The following is a 26,193-nucleotide window of genomic DNA, read 5'->3' as shown; positions in this document are numbered from 1 at the left end:
ACCCTACAGGTTGAATCTGGATCAAAGGTCCTCATATATGTGGGCCAACTCAAATTCAAGATTTCTTTTGACATACACAACATCAAATATTTGAAGCAAATATTATTTAGGGTTTGTATATGTGGATATAGCATAAATTGGCCCATAGTAGTCTTTGGACCCTGTCCTATTTACTTACTATTTATTTGTGGGTCCAAATGTAGCCGGAGCGGAACCAGGTTAATCAAACTCATGTCTTAGGTCCGAACGGATATGAATTAATATTTTTTTATCCATCATGGTGTATTGATAAAAAAATGGAAGGCAATTCTCTCTCTCTCTAGCCATTCATAAGAGAGAAAAATCCAGCCTCTCTAGACCCCCAAATTCTCTCTAAAATCCCTTGGGGTTGCTTTATAGCCCCAATGGAGTAATTTTGTCCCCTCCTTCATTTCCTCCCCGTCGACAACCACACGCCAAAGACATCTCTCTCTCTCTCTCTCTCTCTCTCTCTCTCTCTCTCGGATTCGTGCTGGTTTCTCCGCAGCTCTAATGGGGAGTATCTCTCCTCATTCCCTCCCGTTGAAAAAGCTCAGCAAGAAACCATCTTTCTCTCTCTAGAACCCCTTCAGTCTCTCTGTCTCTCGCTAGAGAGGAGCCATGTATTCGAGCCAATCGCAGATGGCGACCGGCCTGATGCGGTACAGGTCGGCGCCAAGCTCGTTCCTGGAGAGCCTGGTCAGCGGGGGAGACGAATTCCAGCCGCCGCCGGCGGAGAATTTGATGGGGAGGTTCTTCTCCGGCGACTCCTCCTGCCTGACGTCGGAGTCTAGCTGCCGGGTGACCGTCTCCCCTCCCTCAGCGGCGCCGGATCTCGAAGAGATTGATCCCGACCGGCCCAAAGCCCGGCCACCACCGCCGCCGGTGGAGGAGTATCTGAACAAGGGCAAGGGGTTTGGTGGCGGAAGTGGCTACTGTGATTCTGAGATTGTGTTTCACAGTGGTGGTGGTGGCGGAGGCAGCGGCGGCGATAGTGGTGGTGGTATCAGTGGTGGTGGGTTTTCCCCCTTAGGCCATGTGGGTATGGGGAACTTCTCCACAACTAGCAATTTCAAGAGCTCTCTTACAAGGCACAGTAGTTCTCCTGCTGGCTTCTTATCCAATCTTCACCTGGAAAATGGTATTGTCTTCTTATGTGTATCATCCCAATCATTTGATTGATCCTTGCAGGAACATAACCAGTTTTGTTGGTTCGTTTTTTTTTTTTGTTGCTATTTTTGGGTTTGGCATATGGAATTACTTTCATGTTTTTCCTTATTTTCTTCTAGATTTCTGGGTGGGGTTTCTTCTATTTTGAGTATTGTTGTGGATTTTATTTCCCCCTTTTGCCGAACCTGTTGGTGTTTGTTTGGTGGTGTGAATTCTTTCTTGTTTTGAGGGGGGCTGTTCCTCTCATCAATTTTCATATTTTTTAGTACAGAACTTTTCCCAGGCTTTCAAGGCGTGTGGGGCACTGTTCATATAACAAATATTGGTCATCTCATTTAATTTCAGAATTTAAAGAATATGATAAAAGCACCGACGTTTGGGTTCACAACCAATCTAATTCTTATGACATTATTCTGATGGAGTGATGTTAAATCGGTTGTAAGGGGGACTGTGGATTTTTTTTATTACTGTTACTTGTTTAATTTTTATTTTTTTTATTATCAAGAAGGAAGAGGGAGGTGAATTTTAGGAAAAAAGGGAACGTTTAGACCTGGTTTTTTGGGGAAATAGGAGGCACGCAGATAGGATTACCTTTGTGGACAATGCTTGAAATTAGAGATGTATAGTTTTTATCAGAAAACGATACAGGTTTTTTTTATTTTTTTGCAGAATGCCCGAGCCAGGCACAGGCGTGTGGGGCTGGGGACCTATTTGTCATTTTCACTCGATGCTGTCCTTTTCAAAAATGACCAAAATGCCTATGATTGGTCAAAGACAAAGTTGGCCTTGGATTTGGAATGACGGTTCTGACCTTGGTTTGTTTTAAATGACCAAGTTACCCCTCTATGGGTTTGTATATGTTTCAACCCTTCCTATTGTTATTTTAGCTGGTCTTTGGATTTTGATTATGGGCATTTTAGTAATGAAGCGTGTGAACGAGAAGTTTGGGAAATTAATGTGTGCATGTGTGCCACACACGTGGCGGCCTCCTCAGCCCACCCAACATGAGGGCCCATTTTCAATTGCTTGGTACCCCTCTTCCACCTTTCTCTGTCATGACCTCAGCTTTCATGATAGCCATTTATGGGTGTATGCATGAACCTGTTTATGTACACCTTACTTTTTGATAAATGACAAAGATGTCGCTTGTTCTCTTTTATGTTTTAAGAAAAAAAATCCACTGGAAAAAAATAAATAACCTTGAACAATTTGAGAGTTGCTAAGCTGGCATATCCTATGCTGTATTTATAATTATGATTATGACACACCAACCTGTCTTTTGTTTGATTGATATACTGTATATTCGATATTTTGTTGGGAGGTTATTGGGATAAGTTTGATATGTCAAACGATATTTTTGAAGAAAATAAATAAATATATGTTGGGCAGTTGCTTGTACCTCAAAATAAAAGTTTTACTTCCCTGGTCAGGTGGTCCCCCCCTGTTATCTTTCTCTGTCGTAATCTATCTTTGTAGATAACTATTACGGGTATATGCATGTATCTAGTTATGTACACCTTCCTTTTGGCTTTCAAAAGTATTAAAAGCAGATTAAAACTAAGTTTTAAGTTGAAAATGTTATTACAAATGCATCATGACACTTTAAGTTTTAATTATGAGCTACTGATGATTAGGGGTGGCAATCGGGTCGGGTCGGCGGGTTGGTGGGTTGGTGGGTCGGGTTAAAGGGTTGGCGGGTCAGAATACCTCAACACGAACACGACCCGTTTATTAAATGGGTCGGATGTGGCAAACACGAACACGACCCATTTATTAAACGGGTAACCCGACACGACACAGTTAACCCGTTTAATAAACGGGTCGGGTTGTCACGACACGGCGACCCATTTATTAAATGGGTCAACCCGATAACATAGACACGATAACCGACCCGAGTAACCCGAATAACCTGTCTAACCCGAATAACACAATTAGAAACACAAAAAAAGTACATATTATACTTTTTTTCTGTAGATCTCAATATGGAATTGTACTACCAACATTAACATAAAACATCAACATAAAACTTCAACATAAAGTCATAAACATAAAGACAACATCAACATAATTGTCTTACAAGTTACAACCATACTACAAACATATCCACCAAGTTGTCTTACAATCATCAAGATAAACATAAATAATTAAACTTTTCTCAGAAATGACCCGCCCTCCTAACCCGTTTATTAAACGGGTCAAACGGGTTGGCGGGTTGGCATACCCCTAACACGAACGCGACCCGTTTAATAAACGGGTTAGGCGGGTCGACCCACGACACGAACCCGTTTAAGCCAAACCCTAACCCGGCTAAGAAGCGGGTTGGCGGGTCGGGTCAGATTTTGCCACCCCTACTGATGATGGACTCTTCTCTCTCTCTCTCTCTCGACACATACACACACACACACACACACACACACACACACACATATATATATATATATATATATATATATAAAATCTGTGTGTGTGTGAAATTTCATGGTGAGGTATTTCTCGAGATATTTCAGAAATAATCACTTCTCTGAAAAGTAAAAAAATAATTCTCCAATATTTTATGAAATTATTAGTTCCTTTCAAAAAAGAAAATTACAAAACAGAAAAACCATCATGCCAGCATGCTTAAAACATATTAAATAAAAGTGGAAAAGTCATAGAAGAAAGGTGTCAATTAATAATTCTTTTTTGAAATTGATGTGAAATTAAAAAGCCAATAAAACACATTTTCTTTATTTTTTGGAATTTTAGTATTTCCCCTGATATTCTTGTGAGGGCATAAAAATATGTTTAATTTCAAATATCTGAAAAATCTTGATATCCCTATATCTTGGAAGGGCAACATCAATTTTCATTTCATACGGAAAAGTCTATCATTCTTTTTTCGGTTTTTTCCATGTAATGGTTTTCTCTCTCTCTCTCTCATGTGTGTGTGTGTGAATTCACAGGGTATTCTTTGGCTGGTGGCATTGGAAACTTTAACTTGGAGAATTGCTCTAATGGACATGGAGTGCCACAAAGGAGGTTGAAGTCTCAGTTGAGCTTCTCAAGGCAGGATTCTCCCAAGGGACTCATGTCTCAGTTATCTGATATTAGCATGGCGGATGTTGGTGAAAGCATAACGGGAAACAGCAGCTCCGATGATGGCAGCTTGGCCTCCGGCAATGATACCAAGTCCTACATTTCCAGTGGCTTTCCACTGGGCTCCTGGGATACACATCCTATCGTCTTCGGCACTGCGCCTAGGAAACGCGCTCGAGATTTGAACGGGGATACCATTCATGGCTTCACTGACCCACAGGTATAAAACACAGTTCCATATAAGTGACTATTCCCTCTTTGTTCTGTATGAATTTTAGCCTAAGATGGCTGCTAGTGATATCCATGTCGCCGGAATAGATCCATAATTCCCACCTTGTGTGATGAACAATCTTCAAATTTTTCATCTTAACATATTTTTGTAGCTCTGTCAGTGTATTTAGCCCAACAAACCAAGCTTTCAAGTTTACCACTATCATTGCTTCAAACTACTATCTTTTGAAGGCAGTTATTTTAGTGTTTGGGATAAATGCCGCTTCTTTCTCTTCATCTGCCAAAGTTCTTGATGTTTTGGTAGATTTTCTCTGTTTATGCTTCAGGATAATCAGTTAAGTTTTCCATTTTCTTTTCTTTTTATGTAGTTTTTGAACCAAGAGTTCTTTAGGAGTTGGACATCACATGAAGACACAAGTAATTCATCTAGAAAATCAATACTTAAACATATCACCAGGATTCTGAAAATTGACATGGAAATCTGCAACTGATCAAAAGATTCAAGATAATCTGAAAGTTGACATGGGAATCTGCAACTGATCAAAAGATTGAAGACAATATAGATCTTGTAAAAGCAAAATAGGGTTAAACGTCCATTCATCTTTAAAATTTGCTTGCTAAGTTGTTTCAGATATGAGGATAAAAGTCAGCTAGATGCACTTTTAAAATCTTAAGCATGCTAAGTGTTGGCATTTTGTCACTGTATTATTGAACTAAACGAAATCACAAGCAATGGAACCAAAGGCAGATAAAACTCTTATATAAGACAGGTAAACTTCTCCCAACCATACATGTGCAATGACGAGCCCATGCAAAGGGTTTGGTTAAGATATGCTAGATTCCACCAAGGTATACAAATTTATTTACTGTGTTTCAGGAGTATTAACTTTTTGGCGTAGCGTAGCCCACCTTCATTCTTTTTTATTTCTTTGTTTTTCCCTTACACCTCACTGTTTGAAACCTTTCCTCAGTTTGGGCTATCTAAGACATCACTGGACATGGTTTCTATGGAGAAGTTTCTACAAATACAACAAGATTCAATTCCATGCAAGATCCGTGCCAAGCGTGGTTGTGCGACTCACCCGCGAAGCATAGCCGAGAGGGTTGGTTATCATAATTAGAATTGAGGGCATATATGTTTCATGCACGTTATTAGTATGACTATGTTGGTATGTGTTCATGTATCCATGTGCATATCTGCATGTGCTTGTGTGCATCAAATGTGACTTTTTCCCTCTTCTATTTAGGAAAGAAGAACAAGAATTAGTGAAAAGCTGAGGAAGTTACAGGAGCTTGTCCCCAATATGGACAAGGTAATTTCAACCGTTATGCATTATTGCTTTGTCATTCTCACCTGTATGCAGTGAATAAATGTTCTTTCCATTTATTTTCTAGTCATGTATGCATTGTTTCTTAATCTCCTTTATTGCCATTTAATAGCCTTTATTGTGGATATTTATATTATCTTTTAAGTCTAGTTAATGAAGATAATGAACAAAGCAGTTGGCTTCTCAGACTCACGTTTGTTCCCTTTCACCGGCCTCACCTAATGAACCCTCTCTCAGAACTTATGACAATGTTTAATGTTTTTTATAAGGTCTCACTGCCGTAAGGTCCTTAAGAAAATATATGTTTGCACATGCTAAGTCATGTTTCAATCAACATGCACTCGATATCACTGGCGATCTTGTTAGTCGAAAAGATGATCCTTGTAATGCATGTTTTTTCATGAACAGGCTGCTTGTGAGGTAACCATGTAATGGTGTAGCTTACCCTATGGTGAAGCATCAAACATGAAGCAAAGTTAATAATAGAATGTTATATTGGTATTCTCTTCCTGAATTCTTTGAACAATTAGATCTATACCGTTCAGATCTCCCTTACATTGTAGGATATATCACCTTATGCTGGATTTATGATGTAATAGTTTCATTGTTAGCGTTGTTTTTGGCATAACTAGTCGAATAAGTTTAATGAATCCTGTGAGATGGGGGTTTCAAACATGAGTGAAAATTAAGTGGATATTGTAGGATAATTTAACTGCTCTTTGCACATGATGGTGTGATCTTTATGCATATGGATGGATTTTTTGATAATTATGTCTTTGTTTTTTGTCTTTATTTGAGTCATCTGCAATCATGAGACCATTAGAACCCTATATGCCATGATAAGTTCAAAGTGCTTGTTATTAACCGTCAAATCATATGCATGTAGATACAAGACAAAGAAGAGTAGTGATCTTCAGTTGTTATTTAGGAACAGGTCACAGTAGGCCAAGTTTGCATCCAAAGGTGGGAAATACCTTTTTCTTTTTCCTTTTTTTTCATGAAGAACCAGGTCGATTTTATAGGTAATCTTGACAAAATTCTGGATTTCATATATCTAGAATAGCAAAAGTCTCCTCTCGACCCAAAGAAATGTAGAGGCGGTACAGACATTTATTATTTTATTTTACTGTTTAATTTTGCAATAACCCAATATTGTATCGATTCAAGTTAGCAGCAAGATAAGAATTTCTGTATCACCTGATAAAAGTATACAGCATATTCACTAGTTGTTCTAAACTGGTTGCATTCTTATCCATGGACATCAATAAAAAGTTTTAGAAATCAAAGGAAAAGGATATTTCGATTGCTAATTTTATCTTTCATGTTATATACCACATATACTAATCAGATGGCTACAAGAAGTTTAAGACATTGAAGCCCAACTCATGGATACTCTCTGTCTCTCTCATTTATTTGTCTAACTGCCTTTCATCAGTAGGACTTCATGTATTTGTTCATAGGAATGAATTATTATTCCAGTTATGAAGTTCTTTTTTTGTTTTACCTAGACTTACAATAACATCTTTGTACTGTGTACTTGATTTAGGTCAGACTGTTCATGAGTGGCTCTTTTTTTGTATTGTTGACTCTGTTACTGTATTTGCAGCAAACAAATACTGCGGACATGTTAGACTTGGCTGTTCATTATATCAACACACTTCAAAATGATGTTCAGGTATGTGAATTTATTTTTGTTTTGTATGGTTTGATAACGATATAGAACAATTTGTGAATGACGACTCAAGATGAGCCAAATGAGTCTATGGAGTCTCGTAAGCTATGCCACACAGACACTTCATTTAGCATATGTGTCTACGGATGGCACAAGACTAATGTGAACATCCATGCAGACACTTCATGAAAATAGCCAAACTTATGCCAAATAGATTAAAATACCTGGACCCTATAGGGTTTGGTCAATAATCAATATTATAAAAGGAAATAGATGAAGGAAACAGTGTTAATTGTGTCTGTCATAGGTTTGGCTATTTTCATGAAGTGTCATCGTGGGTGTTCACATTAGCAGTGCTCAGTTTATTGAAATTACCAAAATATCCTTCAAATCAATGAAATTTGAAAATGTCCAACAACATTAGGGCAGAGTGAGTTTTTTCTTTTGGAGGCAAGGAAAAGTCATAACATTTTTCAAAAGTTATCAATTTGTACGTAATTAGAATTTGAAAAGACTTTTTTACCCCAAAGCTAATGATGTAAAAAATGCTATTGTTTTTTTTGAGGGTGTTTTGGACATTTCAATCAGTTGAACATTGCTAACATATTTTAAAGTTATATAAACCCTATATATATTAATCTTTCTAAGATTCCAATTAGTCACTTCAAAATTTTAAAATGTTGAACAAAATCTTGAAATAAAAATTAAAATATAAAAATTCAAAATTTTGATTGTGAAGGAGAAAAGCAAAATCAGTTGTGTGATTTATAGAACATATCTAGTATAATAACTAACATGTGATATCAATATCGAATAGTTCATAAACATGTTGCAATAAGAATTACTTAAGTACTTAGCTGTTATGTGACAAAAAGTTCAACACAAAGTAATAAACAACACCACAATTTTATTTACCATTCAATTATTTCACATAAAGAGTAGCATATGATTTCATAAATATAAAGTACAATATGTCAAATCACAAAGAAAGATTCAATGTCTCTTCATGATTGCTTTGATCAATATTTAGCCTCCAGAAAAATAGAAATAATGTCTTCCCTGGCACTATTTTCTTTCCTTTTACTGCCTCTACGTCTGGTCCTACATATCACTAACCTTTTTTTTCCTTGGTTTTGGAATAGAGTCAGTAGGACATTAACAGAATTAAAAAGGCCTTGTTTAAAATAGAAAGAAGATTGTCTGAAAAGTTTCAAATTAGCTGTACCTTATGGTGTGGTATGATATTCCGGGGGGAGGGGGTACTGATGTTGCATTTACAATATCATATTCACCTACAATCTTATTGTACCATGTGATATGATATGGTTTTCACACCATTGGACTCAGCTAAGCTTTGAATAAAAAAATTGAGTCTTCATGTTATGATTGAAGTGGTTTCTTTTTTTCTTTTTGTAGTAACCATTTTGCTATTTTTCTCATTATTTCAACATTGACTAACTTGGGATAGAACTACCTATTGCACTTGCTTTGTACTTTATGTAGAATATTTTTTATTGTTGAGATAACATGTTCTTTCTTGGATGAAATCAAATCCATTTTTAAAATATCACACAAAAAATTGGTTTTGCAAGGATAGAAATATGCTGCAGTGGTGGTAATTACTAGCTATAGTCATAACTGTATGTGATGAAAGCTATGTAACAAATACTTCAATTAAAACAAAAATTCTGATTGTTGCTGGAAAATATTAGTAAGTGAATATGCTGCACTAGATTTATGACCATCTTCTTTCATGAATGGTGTTTCCAAAGATTGTAGGCTCCTTAACGCATGTAGAAAATTACCATATGCCCACAAGGGCTTTTCTTTGGCAGGAGTAACAAAGATTAGTTTCTTCTAAAGCATCTTTCAAGATCTCGCTGAACTTAGTGGTATTTATTCATTCTAAACTCTTTCAGATAAACAAAACTTCCAGTTTACATCCTTCAAATTGCATATGGATCATTGTTTCTGTGTTACACAACCCATTAAATGTAGCATGTAGCATGGATGCAGCCATTTTTATCAAGCTTTGAACATAACTAGTATATATGATACAGGTGCATAAATGTAGTCCTTCTGACACACAGTCTTAGCAATCCAGTTATTATCTGTATTTCATACATTCTTTTACAATATCTTAAACTATTCATAGATTATGGTTTTTCTTTGTTCTAACACCATGGTATTTGGAATTATTTAGCAAGAACTAATGATATTGATTATCTAATAATTTCGAACAGAAGGTAGGTAATAAAAACTTAAAAAGGAAAACATACAGTGCTCCTAATTTTGTCATATAATGTGAATGAACAAATCATTTATTCAATCAAGATGGTTTAAGCAAGTCTCAGTATCTTTTCTTTGATCGCTTCCTCAATGAGCATATTAACAGCTTAATGAATACCCAACAAGATAATAGACCTTTGAGCCCATCTTCAGTTGATGTTTTTTTTGTTTGATAAGTGAAGATCTTATGTTCTAAGCATCTCCTAACTTTATTCTAAGTATAACTACTTGATGATTGTAGAAACTCACACAAGAACGTGCTAATTGCACCTGCTCAATCAAGCAAGAAACAAAATCATAGGAACTACATGACAAGCAAGAATCAAACTTGGTTTCTTACCATATTCAACAATGTGGAGAGTTGGATAAGATGAAGTTTGTCTGACCATGACAGAAATGGATTTATGGCAAAGGCAACTGTTTTTTTGTGTGTACATACATGGATCTAATCTTGTTTCTTGATTCTGGCGGTCTCTCTCTAAGAATTTTGGCTCGTGTAAACCATTATTGGTTGTGCACTATCACGAATGTGTCCGTACACAAGGCCGGTATTTTTCGTGATTACTAATTACAATAGCTATTGAGAAGAAAGCCACTATTTGATGGTAGCTGTTGTTCCAGCAGTAATGATCGTGTCATTTTGTTGTAAGTGGATTCTGCGTGGTAGTTATTCTGAAACCAATCCACTAGTATGGTTTCTGTTGTTTCAGCAGTAATGATCTTATCGTTTTGTTGTAAGTGGATTCTGCATGGTAGTTATTCTGAAACAAATCCACTATAATTGTATGTGTTGTTTCAGCAGTAATGATCTTATCATTATGTTATATGTGGATTCGTCCTGGAGGTTATTATCAGACAAATGTACTTTTGCTCTGTGTGGATAATTAGGCCTCATTTGTTTCATGCAACTTACATGGGAAAGCGCTGAGCTGACAACCCTGTTGTAATCCTTTTTCACCATGAATGAAACAAACATCAAATCATCATGGTGGGATAGTGTCATGCTGGAACAAGTAGGCCTCAGTTTTTTCATCACCTACCACTTGTTTATGCGTAAATCCATTAATACCTCCCCCTATGAAAGCTTTCACATGGGCTGAGCTGACAGTTTTTTTTAGAAATCCGTTCTCATTCCCATGCAAATTCTTACCTTTACATGGGAAAGAAGAAAAGCCATTTAGTTTAGAGTTGATTCAAGATTTTCCTTGGTTATATATATATATATATATATATATATAGAGAGAGAGAGAGAGAGAGAGAGAGAGTTAAGTGCTAAATGAAATATGCTAAATGAAACGTGCTAAATGGGGTTTTCTGCTCTTCTGGTGTTTTTTTTGCAGTTCCAACCCCATAAATGTGTTGGGCATGGTCAATTTAAGAGGAATCAACGCCTGGATCATGTGTTTTTGATAAAAAAAATGATATTTGAATCCTCAAAATTTTACAAAGATTTTGGATCGTTGATTTTTTGATATAAAAACCCACCCATGTGTGAGGAATCGAACACTTGATCACTATAAAATCAAGTACAGATCACATCTGTATAGTCAAAATTTAGAAATAAAATGAAAAATCCTTTAAAACTCATTTAGCATATACTGATCTCTCTCTCTCTCTCTATCTCTATCTCTCTCTCTCTCTCTCTCTCTCTCTATATATATATATATATATATATATATATATATATATATATATATATAACCCCCTATTTGGAACTCATAGAGTGAGGTTGTTTTGACCAAATTTGACCCATTAATGTGTTCAGTGCAGTCAAAATGGTATGACCCTTGGATTGTAGTTTCTTTGACGTAAACATACCTTTTTATGAGGGTTGAAACTTTGTTACAACTTACATACATGTTGGAATAACATGGATTCAAATACCGATTTCTACTAACCCAAACAAGTAGATCACATATGGAGGGTTAAATGTGAAAAAAACATTAAAAATAAAATATTACAGTTTTTTACTAAGGGATATATATATATATATATATATATATATATATATATATATATATATATATATATATATATATATATATATATATATATTGGTAATGGCTACGTGAGCAAAGTGTCTTCTTTTTCATTTTTTTCATTTTTGTTTTTTCATGAGACTAACCTTAGGCTTCAAACATCGACAGCCTACAATGTAGTCATAAAATTGTGTTTTTTCATTGATATAACATTAACCAAAGGCTGGTTCCCACTATTTTGAACGTTTTTAATCCATCAATGAATTCTGATCAGATCAAAACAACTTGCACATAGAGATCCGGAAGTGTTTGTATGTAATAGTGCCATTACCAAATGTTCCTTCCCTATATATGTATATGTGAGAAGGGGGATGACCTTACCGGTTTTTGTGAGGTCCCATTAGGACAGTCTAAAATTCATACTTTGAAGTGCTTTTTGCTCGACCTGAACTGTTGGATGTATTTATCATTGCTTATTTACTTAGAAACACGTGTTTTTTCAAATTGATTTGATCTAGAAATGTAAATTATCATCGAATTTTAGTATAATATCAACCTTTTTTTTACCTCTTTAAAATACACTTCTTATACGAAAAGATCTTAATCAAATTCATGTGCTTTATTGAGTAAACAATGATAAACGCATCTAATGGTTCAATCAAGCAAAAAATACCTGAAAGTACAATTTTTGGAGGGTCCTAATGGGACCTAGGAAAAAAATGGGTAAGACAATCCCCCTGTTATATATATATATATAGTCACCAGAATATAAGAAACTGAAAATATGAGAACTTATATGTGAATTACGATTTTCATGGATTTTTTGTTCTTTTCTCTTGAATCTAACTGCACTGATGAGATCTACATGTTTGGTTTTATAATTAATAACCCACTCTTGAATCATCCAATTTTGATGCATAAACAAGATTTTTCAAGGCTTTAAAATCAATGGCTTATAATCTTCATAAATATTCAAGCATTCAAAAATCATATTTTTTCATCAAAACTACACGATCCATTGGTTGATTCCTAGCAAATTCACCGTGCCAAGCACATCCAAATGGTTGGATTTTTAAAAAAAAGTGTTGGAAATGCCAATACTTGTAGTTCTTTATATATATATATATATATATATATATATATATATATATATATATATATATATATATATATATATATATATATATATATATGAGGTAATGTTTGCTACCCTCTTGAGTGGGGTGGGCATCGGGCCGGGCCGGGCCGGGCCGGGCTCATTTAGACCTCAGTTCATCGGACTTTAAGTGTGGCCTGACCCAGAGATTGAATGGTTCTTGACGGGCTCGGGTTTGAAGAGCAGCCCATGGCTCAGCCAATGGGCCAATGTGAAGTAGGCCGGGTTCGGCTCAACTTGACCCAACTCAATTTGTAAATAGTAATAATTAACAAGTTCACAACTTTTCATGCACCCAATTAATTATATTTTTAGTTTTCATAGTATTAATGTAACTAATTAGGTAAATAATAATAGTTACTAAGTTACCATGTAATAATTAATTTTAAATTTTTTATAGTATTAAAAAATTAATAAATAACAGGCCCATCGGGCAGGCCCGATAGCTCGTGGGGTTAACCCAGTCCCGACCCACATATATAACAGGCTGGGTTTCGGCCCAATACCTAATGAGCTCGAGCCTAAAACCTTGGTCCAAACCCGGCCCATGGTGGGCTTGGTCGGCTTGGCCCATCAGGCTGTCCAGCCCGTTGCCCACCCCTACTCGCGAGTAAGGAACTCCTAGTGAAAAAGTATAATAATTTTATTTTTTTTAGAGTTTTTGCACATCTGACCCTCCCGATGTGATTTCCATATTAAGTTTAATAGAAGCCATTTTGATCATGTTTTTATGGTGCATATGTTAGATTTTTAATCAGGCCTACAATGTGCCAAGTTTTCAAGCCTTAAAAAAACATATTTCAACATTGAAAAACTATGATCTAAGGGTTAGTTTTTACTATTTTGACTATATTGAACACATTCACGTGGTTAGATTTGGTCAAAACATATCCCTTTCTAACTAGAGGTTCCTTATATAAGGTTAACAAATGTTATCCCTATTATCATCATCATCATCATCCCAACTACGTAGGGTTGGTTTTGTGAGTCACGTTTTTTCATTTTTTTTCTATCTAAAGTTAAAACTTTGGTCACTTTACAATTTAAATGTTATCCTTATTTATATATATATATATATATATATATATATATATATATATATATATGTGTGTGTGTGTGTGTGTGTGTGTCATTGGATGCTTTTGACGTCAGACGAGGTTTTGCACTCCTGGTTGAGCGCTGTGCACCTAATTTTTTTTTAAAAAAATCAATCTTTAGGCAATTCCTGCCACTAAAGAGTGCAAAAGTGCACATTTTTTTGCACCCAGTACACCCATAACAATGGATGGGCCTCTCATCGAATGATGTTAGTTCGTTGATTTTGAAGTATTTAGGGCCTTTAGTGGCGGTCATGACCACGCTAATAACCTGGGTGAAAAAATAGGAATTAACTGCGATTGTGATGCTAATTCATGTTATAATTTAAATAAAAAACATTGCGCTGATCAGCCTAGGATCAGCAGCGGAGAAGCGTACGATAACAGTGGACACTTTGTGCATCCACTGTCACGAGCTTCTCTGTATGTGCAGGTAGGTTTTTATGAGGTTTGAGAATTGAAAGTGAAATTTTTATAAATATCATAAATATCTAAAGCTGAAAATTCATGTTTTTTTTTTAAATGCAAAAAACATGATTGCGAAATCAAATTTATGAAAAACAACCCGGAACCCCCCCCCCCATTCGCTTACGAGAGGATGCTGTAGGCACAGAAAAAGTAAATGGCTACCCCTACTATATAATTATATACAGAGAGAGAGAGAGAGAGAGAGAGAGAGAGAGAGAGAGAGAGAGAGAGAGAGAGAGAAATTGGCAGCTGCTCACACGTTAGGTTAGGTGTGAAATGATACGTGTTAAATGGGGTTTTCTGCCCTTCTCTTGTTTTTTATCAGTTCCAACCCCATAAATGTGTCGGGCATGGTCGATTTACAAGGAAAAAATAATATTTAGAGCCTAAAAAATTACAAAGATTTTGGTCTATTGATTTTTTGAACCTTACAAAATCCCACCCATGTGTCCTAATCAAATGCTTGAAGAGCTGATCCTTATAAAATCAAGTGCATATAGATCACATCTGTACTGTCAAAATTTTAAAAAAAGAAGAAAAAAGCTAAATAACCTATTTAGCACGTTCATTTCTTACGCAGCTACTAATCTCTCTCTCTCTCTCTCTCTCTCTCTATATATATATATATATATATATATATATATATATATATATATATATATATATATATATATATATATGCATTGGTTGCAGAACTCATTCCGGTTTTTACAAAACCCATGTGATACAAAGGGATATGCTAATGTCTTTTCAATTGTGCTGACCGAGGGAAGTTTAATTAGTTCATACATTATTTAAATAGTATTTACTATTATCAAGAGAAAGTAAGGAATGGACATTGTAGGGGTATTAATTCCACATTGGGAAAAAGTTTTATAGGACAACTATTAGGCCCGCTTTACTATATAGTACGGAATGTTGGGCTGCCAAAAGACATCATATTCAAAAAATGAGTGTAGCTGAGATGCGTATGCTGAGATGGATGTGTGAAAATACAATAAAAGATAAGATTCGGAACGAGGAGATACGTAAGAAGGTAGGCGTTGCACCCATTGAAAATAAGATGAGAGAAAATCATTTATGGTGGTTTGAACATATTCGACGAAGGCCTAATGATGCTTCAGTTAGAAGGATGAAGAAATGGGAAAATATATTAGTTAAAAGAGGTCGGGGTAAGCCTAGGAAGACATGGATGGAGGTGATAAGAAAGGATATGAATGCTTTGAACCTCATCGAGGACATGTCGTTGGATAGAAATGAATGGAGGAGAAGGATTCATGTGGAAGACCCATAATGATTTTCTTTGATGGTTCATATCGCCGACCCCAATTGTTTTGGGATGAAGGCGTAGTTGTTGTTGTTGGAAAAAAGGAGTGATAAACCCACTTTACTAGCATCATCAAGCCCATTTTAATTGAACAGTCTTGGTTGGCTCAACACTACAACAAAGCAGTAGATTAGCGACAACCACATTTCGTCGCTAATCCGTCGCTAACATGGGTAGCGACGGATTAACGACAACAAGGCGACAGTATGCTTACGTCGCGAATATTTCGCCGCTAACTGGCGACAAAATTATTCCATCGCCAGGTCCGTCGCTAATTGCGACTGAATAACGAGCGCTATATTCCGTCGCCAATCCGCCGGTACTAAATGGCGACCACGACTTGGCGACGGATTTACTTTCATCGCTATGCCGTCGCTAGATTAATATGAATAGCGACGGATGGTTCCGTCGCAAACACGAAAAAAAATTTAAAAAAATTTATTTGAAAATTAAATACCGAGAACTGTACAATTTATATTTCTTGTACAATTTATATTTCCTGTAAATAAAAAACAAACCACACAAAAAAATTCATATAACAAGAATCTACAACAATTAATCATTCCACCTTAAAATTAACAAGTTTAATTATTTACAATTCAACAATTACAATTAGGAAACATAAAAAAATAGAACTTCTTTAACACAGTTCTCTAATCATCGCCAAGATTTTGTGCGTCTTCTTGTTCATTGTCTTTATCTGTCCCTTCAGCTCCACTACGCTGATTATCGCTAGCAGTCTACACAAGAAAAGAACAATCAATGTTGATAAACAAAATATAATGAAATAAATTACACACTATATGTGATTCTATCATGTGCTCATGTGTGATCTAAGGCAATAAAAAAACTCTATATGTGATTCTATCATGCTCATATGTGCTCTAAGGCAGACAAAAAGTTATATATATATATATATATATATATATATATATATATATATATATATATATATATGATTCTATCATGCTCATATGTGTGCTAAGGCAGTCAAAAAATTGAATATGTGATTATAGCATGTTCATATGTGTTCTAAGGCATCTAGAAAAACTCTATATGTGATTCTACCATACTCAGATGTGCTTTAAGGCAGGCAAAAAACTATATATGTGATTCGATCATGCTCGTATGTGTGCTAAGGCAGTCAAAAAATTGAATATGTGATTATAGCATGCTCATATGTGCTCTAAGGCAGGCAAAGCAAAAAAATTTATATGTGATTCTATCATAAATGATATATGTTCTAAGGCAGTAAAAAAACTCTATATGTGATTTGTGCATGCTCATATGTGTGCTAAGACAGTCAAAAAACTGAATATGTGATTATAACATGCTCATATGTGTTCTTAGGCAGTCAAAAAACTGAATATGTGATTATAGCATGCTCATATGTGTTCTAATGCAGTCAAAAAAACTTTATATGTGATTCTATCATGCTCATATGTGTTCTTAGGCAGTCAAAAAACTGAATATGTGATTATAACATGCTCATATGTGCTCTAAGGCAGGCAAAAAAATTTATATGTGATTATAGCATGCTCATATATGGTCTAAGGCAATAAAAAAACTCTATATGTTATTATAGCATGCTCATATGTACTCTAAGGCAGGCAAAAAACTCTATATGTGATTCTATCATGCTCATATGTGCTCTAAGGCAGGCAAAAAGTTATATATGTGATTCGATTATGCTCATATGTGTTCTAAGGCAGGCAAAAAAACTTTATATGTGATTATAGTATGCTCATATGTGCTCTAAGGCAATAAAAAAACTCTATATGTTTTTATAGCATGCTCATATGTGCTCTAAGGCAGGCAAAAAACTTTATATGTGATTCTATCATGCTCATATGTGCTCTAAGGCAGGCAAAAAATTATATATGTGATTCGATTATGCTCATATGTGTTCTAAGGCAGGCAAAAAAACTTTATATGTGATTATAGCATGCTCATATGTGCTCTAAGTCAATAAAAAAACTCTATATGTTATTATAGCATGCTCATATGTGCTCTAAGGCAATAAAAAAACTCTATATGTTATTATAGCATGCTCATATGTGTGCTAAGGCAGTCAAAAAACTGAATATGTGATTATAATATGCTCATATGTGTTCTTAGGCAGTCAAAAAACTGAATATGTGATTATAGCATGCTCATATGTGTTCTAATGCAGTCAAAAAAACTTTATATGTGATTCTATCATGCTCATATGTGTTCTTAGGCAGGCAAAAAAACTTTATATGTGATTATAGCATGCTCATATGTGCTCTAAGGCAATAAAAAAACTCTATATGTTATTATAGCATGCTCATATGTGCTCTAAGGCAGTCAAAAAACTGAATATGTGATTATAACATGCTCATATGTGTTCTTAAGCAGGCAAAAAGTTATATATGTGATTCGATTATGCTCATATGTGTTCTAAGGCAGACAAAAAACTGAATATGTGATTATACCTGAGAGGGACCTGGAATCGAAGATCCCCTTTCCAGAACAGCGGCCTTGATCTCATTTCGGAGAAAGGGGGCGACAGTGTATTGGAAGTAGTTATTCAGTGATTCATTAACGATCTGGCGTACATCATCACCAGAAAGAATAGTCGGCTGCTTGAAGCATATGTCAGTGCAAGAAGTCGGTGAGCCGTAACTGGAAGAACCAATAACTGGTGAAGTGTTCATATTACTCCCAAACCCGAACACGCGACCTTTTTTGGGTTCACCTGCTGCAGTCACCCATGCTGTAGGATCAAATGATGGATGCTGAGTAGCGTCATCGCCATATCGCTCTACCATCTATTGCTCATATGCTCCTACAAAATAATGTTTAAAGTATTAATTAATAATTAATGATAACATTAAGATAACTTGCATATATATTGCAATGATTATTAATAGAATTAATACATATCGTTGTCGTTCTCGCCTTCTCTGATACGAAGACTCCCGTGGTCTTCCGTTTATGTGTTTCTACAAACATATCCTTATATGGTACACTGCCTCCTTTTTCTGCTTCCTGCGAAGTTAAATAACAAAAGATTTAGTACACAAGTTTGCAACATTACTTATAAAATTAATATTATATATTAATGAGTTACCATTTTCTTCAGGTGGCTCTCAAATGTCCTAGATCCACCTGTGTGTAGATGGGCTTCGGGCATCTTCGATCGATTTTGTGCAGCCTTCGCAGAACGATTTCTAAATGCATCTCCCGCCCACTTATCGCACATTTCATCCCAGTAATCTCTCCTGATAGTAATAGGATCATGGCCCTTCCACAGTAATGGATCATCTACTACGCCAGATGCTTTTTTTGCTGCAGTCTTCATAGTGTGCAGCATGTCTACAAATCGATTGGCAGCCACCTTCTGCCACACCTTCCTTGCATCATTTTCTTCCACCGTAGTTGCGAAGCGATTCGAAGCCTATAAATATTTTCAGAAAGTTAGTAGACATTGCTTAAATAAATTAAATATGAAACACATTAACTATGAGGAACAACTGTATACCATGAATGAGGACCACAATCTGTCTAACACCTCTTTTGGGTACTCTTTCCATTGAGCAACTGGTCCTGGTAAATGTTGAAGAAGTGAATTCCTAATCTCCCGTACTACTTCTTTTGGCTCAAACCTCGTGCTGCACATGAATTGTTACACAGTAAATATCAATATAAAATATTTAAAAGATATGCAATAATTGAAAACAAAATACTTACGGTCGATTATTGATATACACTATTCGAATGAGTCTTCTTGTGACAGCCTGAGAAGACCCTGTTTCCTGTGTTGGCTGTTGACTTGTGTGATCAACTGGTGTAGGTGGGTCGTGTACAAGCGCAATATCATCTGTAAAAAAATATATTAGAAATTCTCAGAATGCGCATTTGAACTAATCAAGCATCCAATTAGTTATATGATATACCTTTCACAGGAGCCCGTGAAGATGAAAGCTGAGCCTGGCTACTACTGGATGAGCGACCACTATAACCTCCACGAACCATATTCTAACAAATAACATATGTCATACAATACATTCAAATAATTCACATCAAGTATTACAATGCATTCAAGTCATTCACATCAAGCATTGCAATGCATTCAAATCATTCGCATCAAGTATTACAATGCATTCAAATAATTCAAATCATTCACATCAAGTATTGCACTAATTCAAATCATTCGTTGCATAAATTATAATACATTCAAATAATTGAAATCATTCACATCAAGTATTACAATGCATTCGAATCATTCGTATCAAGTATTACAATACATTCAAATAAAATTTTTAATCATTCACACCAAGTATTGCAATACGACTCACATCAAGTACTGCAATGCATTTAAATAGAGGTTTGTAGTATAAGATTTTGCTCACTAGCTTGAGAATTCTTCCTCGTCACTAGTTTGACTTTCTTCTTCTTCTTCTTCTTCTTCATTGTTTGCCCATCCACTTGGTACATCATTTGGATCACATTCCTCTATGAATGTTTCATCGGCCAATGGAGATATGACATGCATATCATGCGCAACATCGTGACCATAAGCGAAGTCATAGACATCATCTGATTGATAGTAATCGCTGTCTTCAGCTAACTCATCTTCCTGTAACTGATCATACTCGGGGTATAGTTTGGATTTCACCTTGCAAACTGCCCACCATTCATTTCTATCTGACTTTTTTATACTCGGATATGAAGTATAATAAACTTGTTGAGCTTGCGAGGCTAATATGAATGGTTCATATGTTCCAAACCTGGATTTATGATTCACCTCCATAATGCCTGAAGCTTTGTCGAGTCTTGTTGCAGTTGGATCAAACCAATGACACTTGAATATCGTAACCCTGTTATTCATGCCTAAGTAAGTCAACTCCATTATTTCCTCTATAACACCGTAGTAATCATGTTCATTTTCACCGTAGCTGCTACCCTTGACACACACGCCACTATTTATCATTGATTTGTTTATACCGTAGTCTTTTGTATGGAATCGATAACCATTTACGATATACCCGTTGTAGCATTGCACAACTTTGGTCGGACCATTTTCTAAATCACATATTCCTTGATCTTTAACATCACCATGGCGAACCTACGCACAGACATAAACAATGATTGTGATCACGATCAATTAAGTAACTTAGCGTTGTTTATAAGTACAAAATTTATGTTAGCTTCTTTACCAACTGTTTCAACCACTCCACAAACTTAGTTTCACGTTCTTTTTGTACTTCCGCATCAGTGAGATGTGAAACTTCGCTTTGCAACTCCAGATCAAATCATCTGCAAACCACAAATACTTATATTACCGAGCCATGTATCCACATATAGAACATAAAAGGATTTATAATTGAGTTGCATATACATATACTTACTCGATGTATGGGTCGATCGCTGAGCAATTAAAAAGAATATAGATGTGTGCTGCATCTTGCTCTCGATCTGTCAATAGCCTTGATCGACAACTACCAAATGCATGCCCAAGTGGTTGAAATATCGACAGCTTGTCAGCTACAGTTACTTGTTCTCCATCATCGTTACGGGGCGGGCATGTGTAACGTGTTGGAATATGAGGTTCAAAGTACATAGATGAGAAATTTGAAATCTCTTCTAAAGTGTATGCCTCACAAATAGAGCCTTCTACTATGGCTTTATTACAAACCTTTTTTTTAGGTCGAACATGCATCTGACAATAATATACATTTCAAATTTTAAATATCTGTCATTAAAGAGACAAATATAAAAAAATATATACCTTTCAAATGGGTACATCCATCGATATTGCACAGGGCCACCAACCCTTAGTTCATATGGCAGATGTATGATCAAATGTTCCATAACATCGAAAAATGCTGGCAGAAATATCTTTTCTAGCAGACAAACAGTGGTGATGACAAAGTCTTCGAGATTCTTTACATCTGATACAACGACCTCCGATGCGCACAATGTTCTGAAAAATCCGCTCAACTCAGACAATACCCCCATATAGGTTTGTCTAACATATCATGGAATGCTAGGGGTATCAATCGTTACATAAAGATATGACAATCATGGCTTTTCAACCCATATAACTGTCCATCGTCAATCTTCACAGCCCGAGCAATGTTAGAGACATATCCATCTGGAAATCTCAATTGTCTCAACCATTGACATACATGTTTTATTTGATCAGGTCCGAGCACGTACTTCGCCTTTGGTTTCAGTACTTTCCCATTTTACTCTTTGAGTTCCAATTCTGGTCTTTTACATATTAATTTTAAATCCATACGGGCCTTCGGATTATCCTTCATTTTTCCTTTAATATTCATTACTGTATTGAACACATTATCAAAACATATTTTTCTCTACATGCTTCACATCCAAATTATGTCGTATCAATAGGGTCGGCCAATACGATAGTTCCCAAAAAATAGATTTTTTCGTCCAATTGTGATCCTTCCCAAATCCACGGAAGGGTGTAGGACTGCGGGCATCTGTTAATACATCTGGAAAGTATCGCAATATTCTTAGAATCTCTATGCCGGACAATCTTGAGGATGGACCTTCCGTTTCAGTTGTGCCTGCTTTAAATGCATTCTTTTGACGTCGGAACGGATGATCGCTGGGTAGAAATCGACGATGGCACTCAAACCAGCAAGGCTTCTTTCCATGTCTCAATCTAAAAGCTTTGGAATCCTCCATGCAGTACGGACAAACCAACCTCCCATGTGTGCTCCAACCAGATAACATATCATATGCAGGGAAGTCACTGATTGTCCATAGAACAACGACCTTCATGTTGAAATTTTGTTTTTTGTGGGCATCATACGTGGTAACACCCTCATCCCACAGTACTTTTAGTTCATCAATCAATGGCCTTAGATATACATCAAGATTTTGGCCAGGTGAGGTCGGATCAGGGATCAACAGAGACAAGAAAAGATTTGGACGTTTCATACACAAGCTTGGTGGAAGGTTGTATGGAGTTACAAATACTGGCCAGCATGAGTATGGAGTTGATCTACCCCCAAATGGATTAAATCCATCTGTACATAGACCGAGTCTAACATTTTGCACTTTCATTGCGAAGTTCTGATGAGTACGATCAAAGTGCTTCCAAGCTTCAGCGTCAACAAGATGCGTGATCTTGTTTTCATCGTGTCGAACTTTATTTGCATGCCATCTCATGTGTTTAGCTGTCCTTGAAGACATATACAATCGCTGCAATCTAGGAGTGATAGGAAAGTAGCGGAGCGACTTGTATGAAACTTCCTTTGATCTCGTGCTACCATTGCCTCTTGTCTTTGGCTTGAACCGAGGATGCCCACATGACGGGCATGATATGTTGTTTTCCTGATCCTTGAAATACAACATGCAGTGATTTGGACAAGCATCAATCTTTTTGTAACCCATACCTAGAGCGTTGACCATAACTTTCGCACGATAGAAATTTTGTGGCAATTTCTCATCTTTAGGCAACATACTCTTCACAATCATGCACAAACGGTCAAAACATGATTGACTCAAATTATACTCGGACTTCAAATTCATTAGTTGAAGAACTGCAGACAAGATAGTGTGACTCTCACAACCATTCCAAAGTGGCTCATCAGCATCTCTAAGTAAATCATAAAATCTACTAGCTGCATCGTTTGGTGATTCTTCATCTACAACAGTTTTTACATCACTAGAACTCATAGCAGAACCCAGTTCTGTTCCTGTGGCATCAAATATCAAATTTGTATATGGATTATCGTGCACCACATTCACCCGTGCATCAAAATCGTTTCTAAATTCTTCTCCATGAAACATCCAGTTTTGATAATCACTCACAAAACCCTTCCTGTATAGGTGATGTCTAACGCTATGAGGTTCTACAAATCGATTATTCTTACAAATCTTGCAGGGACACCTAATCTGACCTGTAGGATCCACTGTACTGACACTTGCCGTTGCAAATTCAATAAAACTGTCAACACCATCCATATATTCATGCGATAACTCATTGTCCACTATCCTACGGTACATCCATTCACAGTTTGCAGTCATTCTGTCGTATGATGTTACGAATAGTATCCTAACAAATTAAAAGAAAACAATCAGAATGCTACGATGAAGAAAATATCAAATTTATCATGCAATATACTATGTCAAACAATAACAAGAATTTTGATGCATGCATTGATAACTTAATATTTTCATGTGCAAACTATTAATGACACGATACAATCATTTGAAGCATGCTTTTATTATAAAATTTCACATAGAAGTCAAAATCAAATTGAAAGTAACTATATGCAAGCATGGATACAATTACATCAAACATTGCAATACATCGTAATCATTCATATCAAACAAATGGCAAACATGTACCTGCAACAAACACACTTCAATATCTTACTAACTACTACCCTGCTTAGCATGGACTTCGTACTCTAAAAATAAGAACACTTCCATATTCATACATTAAAATCATGCTCAGCATGATCTCCGAACTCCAACAAAGCAACCCTAAATATCAACAACTAAGTGAGTGTGTGAACAATAAAGTGTTACATCTAATAAATTAAATAACATGTGATACACTTGCATCACTTACACACCACGGGTATTTACCCGATTTGCATTGTTTTTGTCACTTACTTACCACAGGTGGCTGAGCACGAGCTGGTTCCGTTGAAAAATCTGCACAAAAAATGCAGTTTTAAAAAAAAGTCGCCACAAAAAAAAAGAAACTGTTCCGGCAAGGGGTCGACTCCCCTGCTGTTCCGGTAGAGGGTCGACCCCCTTACGGAACATAGGGGGTTAACTGAACCCCAGCCTTTTCGCCAGTGAGTCGACCCCCTGCCGGGGTCGACCTGCCGGAAAGGCAGGGGGTCGACCTGCCGAAAAGGCAGGGGGGTCGACCCCCTGCCGGAAACGCAAGGGGTTAACCCCCTGCCTGTTCCGACATGGGGTTAACCCCCTGCCGGAAAGACAGGGGGGGTCGACCCCCTGGGGTTAACCTCTTGCCTGTTCCGGCATGGGGTTAACCCCCTGCCGGAAAGGCAGGGGGTCGACCCCCCATGCCGGAAATGCAGGGGTTAAACCCCTGCGTTTCCGGCACGGCAGAGAGTTAAACCCCCTGCCTTTACGGCAGGGGGTTTAACCCCTGCTGGAAACGCAGGGGTTAAACCACCTGCGTTTCCGGCAGTGGGTCGACCCCCCCTGCCGGAAACGCAGGGGGTTAAACCCCCTGTCGTGCCGTAAAGGCAGGGGTCAGGGGGGGTCGACCCCCTGCCTTTACGGCAGGGGGTTTAACCCCCTGCCTTTCCGGCAGGGGGTCAACCCCCCATGTCGGAAACGCAGGGGTTAAACCCCTGCGTTTCTGGCACGGCAGGGGGTCGACCCCCCATGCCGGAAAGGCAGAGGGTTTAACCCCTGCTTGAAACGCGTAGGGAGGGCGGGCGAACCTGTCTTCGGCGGGGAATGCGTCGGTCGGCGGGGCGACGGCTCGGGCGGAACGCGGGGCGACAGGCGGCGGGCGGCGGGCGGCGGAGGAAGGCGTCGGGCTGCGTAGGGAGGGCGGGAGAGAAGAAACAGGAAAAGAGGGAAAAAGGGTTCTGATCAGATTTACGCGAAAATTAGCGACGGAATTATTCCGTCGCTAAGCCGGCGTAAATATATACAACTACTTAGTGACGGAATATGTTCGTCGCTAACGGCGTCGCTAAGTAGCGACGGAAAAATGCCGTCGCCCAATCCGTCGCTAACCACAGCGTGTTGTTGCGACAAAAATGGTCCGTCGCTACGTTGCGACGGCTTAGCGACAGACCATTTTCCATCGCTAGATCTGTGAATATCACGAAACTTAGCGACGGATTAGTGACGCTCGCTAAGCCGTCGCTAATTGGCGACGGAAAAATGCCGTCGCTAATTGACATTTTTCTTGTAGTGCAACTTCGATAAAAGTAGAGAAGATACATACGAAATTGGGTTTTTTCCCGTCTTTCCATCTCATGGTGCTATACATAAATCCACCTTAACTTTTGTAATTTCCAAGTAAGTCCCTAGTTTTCCATTAACCATGGACGTAACCTTCCTAACATTGAAAAATGTAAGGATCTTTTTGAAAAATGTAAAATGCGATGGATTTGTCTATAGGCCCATAAGATATGGATCATTATAAAAAAATGTAAAATGCGATGGATTTGTCTATAGGCCCATAAGATATGGATGATTATAAAAAAAAAAAACCTACAAAATTTTACCTCTATCAAATGAGAAAAGTGAGAAAGAGGAGAAAGAATAACATGACTTTAACGTGGTTCGGTTTTTGCTACCTAAGTCCACGATCAGAAAATTGCCTCTCTTCAATATATTATTTTAATCAGCTCATTCATCATCTTTATACAAGATGAGCTG

General features: G+C 37.1%; 1 protein-coding gene across 2 annotated transcripts; it reads left to right on the top strand.

Annotated features, from left to right (window-relative positions):
* Positions 1-240: 240 nt before the first annotated feature.
* Positions 241-10,637, top strand: LOC149842900 (transcription factor bHLH128-like). 2 transcript variants are annotated; one of them, XM_089999509.1, is made up of 6 exons: positions 241-1,159; positions 4,131-4,483; positions 5,466-5,597; positions 5,742-5,807; positions 7,429-7,497; positions 10,025-10,637. In XM_089999509.1, the coding sequence occupies exons 1-6, from the start codon at positions 640-642 to the stop codon at positions 10,082-10,084; spliced, it is 1,200 nt and encodes a 399-aa protein (XP_089855635.1). In that variant the 5' UTR covers positions 241-639; the 3' UTR covers positions 10,085-10,637. The 2 variants fall into 2 exon arrangements, 1 of the variants encoding a protein (XP_089855635.1); XR_016430827.1 differs by having other exon boundaries at positions 299-1,159; positions 5,466-5,663; positions 10,025-10,378.
* The last annotated feature ends 15,556 nt before the right edge of the window (positions 10,638-26,193 follow it).

This window comes from Nuphar pumila, chromosome 3 (genome assembly GCF_984573655.1).
Source record: "Nuphar pumila chromosome 3, dmNupPumi1.hap1.1, whole genome shotgun sequence".
In the NCBI taxonomy this organism is placed as follows: domain Eukaryota; kingdom Viridiplantae; phylum Streptophyta; class Magnoliopsida; order Nymphaeales; family Nymphaeaceae; genus Nuphar; species Nuphar pumila.
The sequence above is the reverse complement of the archived record's forward strand: the minus strand, read 5'-3'. Positions and strand labels throughout refer to the sequence as shown.

What these genes read in the sequence shown, in the direction of transcription:
- LOC149842900 (XM_089999509.1), top strand. Translation starts at nt 640, where the DNA reads ATGTATTCGAGCCAATCGCAGATGGCGACCGGCCTGATGCGGTACAGG. An exon ending in ATGGCTTCACTGACCCACAG is followed by an intron (nt 4,484 to 5,465) that starts GTATAAAACACA and finishes ACCTTTCCTCAG; the next exon opens with TTTGGGCTATCTAAGACATC. An exon ending in TTGTCCCCAATATGGACAAG is followed by an intron (nt 5,808 to 7,428) that starts GTAATTTCAACC and finishes CTGTATTTGCAG; the next exon opens with CAAACAAATACTGCGGACAT.